General features: G+C 40.5%; 1 protein-coding gene across 1 annotated transcript; it reads right to left on the bottom strand.

The window, feature by feature from the left end:
- Positions 1 to 2,276: 2,276 nt before the first annotated feature.
- On the bottom strand, positions 2,277 to 4,479 carry Myf5 (myogenic factor 5). Its single transcript, XM_070036866.1, has 3 exons — positions 3,979 to 4,479; positions 3,062 to 3,137; positions 2,277 to 2,467 (listed from the first exon to the last, which is right to left on the bottom strand). Exons 1-3 carry the CDS (start codon positions 4,477 to 4,479, stop codon positions 2,277 to 2,279), a joined length of 768 nt encoding a protein of 255 aa, XP_069892967.1.
- Between the last annotated feature and the right edge of the window lie 753 nt (positions 4,480 to 5,232).

Raw genomic sequence — 5,232 nt, 5'->3', positions numbered from 1 at the left:
TTCAGAACAGTTGACTGTAAACAATGAGTTGTGCAAAACATTCACTAAGCAAAGCTCAGCTTTCAATGGTAGTGCATTGGAAATGGGATTGTCAACAATTTGACACGTCACATATTGATCATCATTTGTTATGAAATTCAGATCAATGAAAAGTCTAAGTAGTTGTGAATCATTGCAGTATTATTCATGGAGCATATCAAATGTACTTGCAAAATTATAAAAAAAAATTCTGATTTGGTAAGCAAAATATTTTCTTCACTTGGGTAATAGGAGAAGTAATAATGATGAGGGGAACAATATGATTAAAGTACTTTATAAGCATGTATGAAACACCAAAGTGAAACCCCTTTGAACAATTAGCACACACTAAACACTGATGAGAATGTTTGGGGTGTGGAAAGAGGAGAAGAGAAAATGGAGGGGATGAAGAAGGGAAATATGCTTCCTTTATTTTATGTACATATGTAAAAGTAAAACAATGATGCTTGTTAAGTCAAATTGGTTTGAAAAGGAAGAGAGATGGTGAGTTGGATCGAGGTACATTGTATGAATGGATTAAAAAGGACTTCTCCGTGTGCTAAAAATTTCATTCCACAGGATTCCATGTTAATAGCATGAGAGTGACCATGACTATTTTTTTTTGAAATTCAGTCCTTCTCCCCATTTATGGAATGATTTGGATTATTTTCAGCCTGATGAGTGGATAAATAGAAGAAAATCAATCATGATAAGAAACCTTCCTAAAGAGAACAGTATTGCCAGCCCCTGAGAGAAGACTATAAGGTTTGTTTAATTTGTATGTAACCAGAAACACTTAGTAAATTTAAACTAAAGTAAAAAAAAATAAATAAAAGGGTGAAACAATCTTATATATTCTCTGTTAGCAGCTATTTTGTATACGTCCGGATATTTTTCTTTTTATCTCTCTCAACAATAAATTTTGGAAAATTGTTCCAATGATTGTCTCAAGATTTTCTACTTACTGGTTGTATTTCCATCTCATTTATCTTTCAGCAAAAGCTTTAAAGGTGGTAAATAATAAAATACATATGCCCACTTCACAAATTCATAGGGATGGAATGATTAATGAAGTTTTAAAGGCTGTACAAATGAGAAAAACAACTGCAAATACACTTCAGTTTAAGTTTTCTTATGTTGAAATGTTAGCAATACAAAAAGTCAGCCCAATTACTTTAAAATACTTTATTGACAATATTACCATTGATGTATAAAAATATTTTGAGGCATTTAGTAAAGGTAAGACCTTCTAAGATTCCTAAGATATTGCAGCTATTAAAATAATGTGATATTGCACACTTTCTGCTTAAATCTATATTCTTGCTCTGAACAGATTCTACTTTCCTATCCATACACGACTTTACACTATATAAAACAGTTCCAAAATAAAGGAAAAATTTCACTTAGGCACTTCCTTGAATTACACTTAAAATAGAAATATGATATTATTATTATTTGTGGCTCCAACAGGTTATAGTTTAGGCCCATTAGATAGTAAATACTTAAATGTATATACAATATATACAAAGCCAGCTACTGAATTACCTTCAGCCTTGCCTTCAAGCTTCTATGTCAGTGATTGTTAATTCAATTAGAGATGTTCTTTAAAAAGTCAGAAACTAAAATATTTCAGGTAGTAAACAATTTTATTTATGGTGGAACTTCCAAAACTTTCTTTTATCTTGAAATTATCCACAATGTGTTATTTAGTGCTTACATTGAAAAGACGCATTTCTTATAAGAAAAGATCAAAATCTATTTCATCAGGCAATATACTTAATACAATAAAAACCAAAAGATTAAAAGGAAAAGCAAAAGTTAAATAGACTCAAAATTCCCTGTAACTGATTCTCAATTGTTAAAATACTTTGAAGGAAGCACAGAGATAATATTTTGATGAGCCATATTAGATTTATAAAATATATTTATATATAAATTAACTATTGTATCAAACTAGCTTAAATGAATTGCGTCCTATAAGAAATAATATTACTGAAACTATGTATATAAAGCAAGAAGAAGGGGCAGGGGAAGAGCAAAGACAAGGAGAAAAGAAAGAGGAAGAGAGGGAGGAAATATGAATTGCAATATGACTTTCAGTTAAATACACTTTTTTATAAAGTGACAAGGTAATGCTTATAAATTTACAACAGAAAAGAAATCATTATGTACAAGTTGGCTTTGTTCTGGACATGGCTTACTTCCTTCTGGATACTAAGCCCTTCTGTCATAACTGATCTAGAATGCATTTTTTTAGTTCATAGCACATGATAGATGAGCCTGGAACTAGAGGCTCCTGGAGTTGCAGGCTGTGAATCGGTGCTGGCAACAGGGGAGAGCAATGTCGGTTCCTGGAGAGACAACCCAGGTTGTTCTGTGCAAGTGATCCGGTCCACTATGCTGGACAAACAATCCAAGCTGGATAAGGAGCTTTTATCTGTGGCATATACTAACAATAAAAGAGAAAAACAAAACAATGTTTAAGAATTTTCCCCAGATAGACAGATTTGCTTATGTTGCCCCCTAAATGGTAGGTCAGCTCTTTTGACACCAGAGGTCAGATGATCTCCAAAAACCTAATACAGAAATCTGAAGCAAATATCAGGCAATTCCCAAGGGTAGAGGTGTGGAGTGAGATAGTGACTTGGTAATCTTTCAAGAAAAAGTATGTGTGTGTGTGTGTGTGTGTGTGTGTGTGTGTGTGTGTGTGAGAGAGAGAGAGAGAGAGAGAGAGAGACAGACAGACAGACAGACAGACAGACAGACAGACAGACAGACAGAGACAGAGAGACAGAGAGACAGAGAGACAGAGACAGAGAGAGACAGAGACAGGCAGAGACAGAAACACAGACAGACACAGAGAGACAGAGACAGACACAGAGAGATTGGGAACAGAAGATGTGTGTTCATTCTTTCTCACCAAAGCCTCCCCAAAGAATCACTTTCCTTCCCTCTTTCCTTTTCCTATACTGCCGGGAAGATCAGTCTCTGCTTTGAAAAGACTGAATTCTGAGAAGAAATTGGTCTTCACGTCAGTTCTTACCATTTGATACATCAGGGCAGTAGATGCTGTCAAAACTGCTGCTCTTTCTGGACCAGATAGGACTGTTACATTCAGGCTGTAATACACGAAACAAAGAATTTCATTTTCAGGTGTGGGCAAAAAAGGTTCTGACCTAGGATAAGGTCAGGTTACTTCCAACAAATTGGTGAACTGGTCACTCTCAATAACCTCCCTTGCCTTGATTTAGGAGGCGCTGGCCCTCCCCCGCACCCACCACCCCCAGATCACCAGGGCACCAAGGTCAAGCTCTGTGCTTGCAGAAGAGGAGAGCAGAGGCAAAGGGAAGGGAGGGCTGTGTGTGTGGAATTCAGCAGCAATGTGCATTGGGTTAACCATGCAAAATGGATTGGAGTAGAAGGAAGCCACACTAATTCTGGGAGAGAACACTTTCCCAGAGCAAAAACACATTAAAACCTGGCAGCGTTGAAGCAAATGCCCTCTGAAAAGAATGCATCCACATCTCCTTTCAGCCTGATGTCAGCAGAGCAGGGACAGGGGCCATGCTGGTATTCTTTTCTAATTATTCTTGGCGTGGTAAACTATGGGGCAGTGGGGAGCTTCAGCTAATTGCCTTAAGATGTTAATGTATTGCCGGATCCATTAAGTGGTGTATTTGCAAAAGAAACTGAATAATGGAAATAACATTGGATCATTTACAGCCACCTACAGAATGTGCCAACCTTCTACTATAACGTATCTGCGAGGAAGTCAAACCCAAATCCTGTTCAACAGTACTTTTCTTGGCATCCTTCTGAATGAGGACACCTCTTTTCCCTTAAAGCAACCAACCACCTGCATGCATTCTACTCCATTCTATTACACTTGCTTTCAACATGGCATAAGGACTTGGAGAAAATATTGGGGTACCAAGAGTGGGTACCAGAGCCGTGGCTTACCATGCCATCAGAGCAGTTGGAAGTGGGGCTGTTGGGCTCCGAGCAGCTCTGTTCAGGCAAGCTGTAGTAATTCTCCACCTGCTCCCTCAGCAAGTCCTGCAGGTTCTCGATGTAGCGAATGGCATTTCTGAGGATCTCCACCTTGGGTAACCTCTGATTGGGGTTGGTTGTGGTACACCTCTTGAGCGTCTCGAAAGCCTGGTTGACCTTCTTCAGGCGTCTCCGCTCGCGCATGGTGGCGGCCTTCCTCCGATCCATGCTGGTGGACTTCCTCTTGCAAGCTTTGCAGGCCCACATGAGGCAGTGACCAGCCTGGTGGTGGCCGGTGGGCACTCGTACGTGTTCTTCCTCATCTGAGCCCCGCAAGTCTGCTTTGTGGGTCCCAAAGGCGGCCATACGAGCCTCGAACTCATCTCCAAACTCGCCCTCGGGAGACGGGATACAGGAGCCATCGTAAAAGTATTCAGATGGGGAGAACTGGCAGCCATCCATCATGTCCATGCTGCGGAGAGCCAAGCACGCTACCTGGAAGGCAGTAAGAGAGAGAAAGGAGAAAGGCGAGCCTCTGGCCGGTGCAGGCCGCCGAATCCCAGGCAGAGCTCGAGGTGGGTTTCTTTGGTAATTAACAAGGGCTGATGCCTGTCGACCTGAGTCTGCAGACTGGCGTTGGGGATCTTTATATATTCTTGAGGGGTGGGGTAGGGAGGCTGGCCCAAGAGGCTGGCAGGGCCACTATTAGCATATCCCACTGCAAGCCCCGCTGGGCAAACCTCCGTCTGTCCTCTAGAGACAATTTGCTGCTTACTCGCCCCGTTGATGCTGATTGTTTTAGTGCATCTCTGTTGGAGTGGGAAAGGCTCCCCAACCTACTCACTTGCATTCTACACACCTATAGCAGCGGATCACTCAGGGTGTAACAAAAAGGACCCCAGGATGGGCAGCTTTTTGCAATTGATCGTGCAGTGAAATAATGATAATTTTCAGCTGACACCTTTAATCCTGGACATGACCTTGTTCTTAGAGCTCTCTCTCTCTCTCTCTCTCTCTCTCTCTCTCTCTCTCTCTCTCTCTCTCTCTCTCCTCTCCCTCTCCCTCTCCCTCTCTCTATTTTTTCAGGAGATTGTACTAGAGCTCTCTCTCTCTCTCTCTCTCTCTATATATATATATATATATTTTTTTTTTTTTTCAGGAGATTGTACTCAGTGCACTGGATAATAGTTCTCACAGCTTGAAATGGATGCTTTCAATTCTGGA

Source organism: Dipodomys merriami, unplaced genomic scaffold (genome assembly GCF_024711535.1).
Source record: "Dipodomys merriami isolate MVZ:Mamm:240054 unplaced genomic scaffold, mDipMer1.0.p SCAF_10, whole genome shotgun sequence".
In the NCBI taxonomy this organism is placed as follows: Eukaryota; Metazoa; Chordata; class Mammalia; order Rodentia; family Heteromyidae; genus Dipodomys; species Dipodomys merriami.
Note: the sequence above shows the minus strand (reverse complement) of the source record. Positions and strands in the feature narration are given on the sequence as shown.

Excerpts from the sequence above, each read along its gene's own strand:
- Myf5 (XM_070036866.1), bottom strand. The coding sequence starts at position 4,479 with ATGGACATGATGGATGGCTGCCAGTTCTCCCCATCTGAATACTTTTAC. Across the intron at positions 3,138-3,978 it reads CCAACTGCTCTGATGGCATG|CCTGAATGTAACAGTCCTAT; the intron begins GTAAGCCACGGC and ends CGTGTATTACAG. Across the intron at positions 2,468-3,061 it reads CTGCCCTGATGTATCAAATG|TATATGCCACAGATAAAAGC; the intron begins GTAAGAACTGAC and ends TTTTATTGTTAG.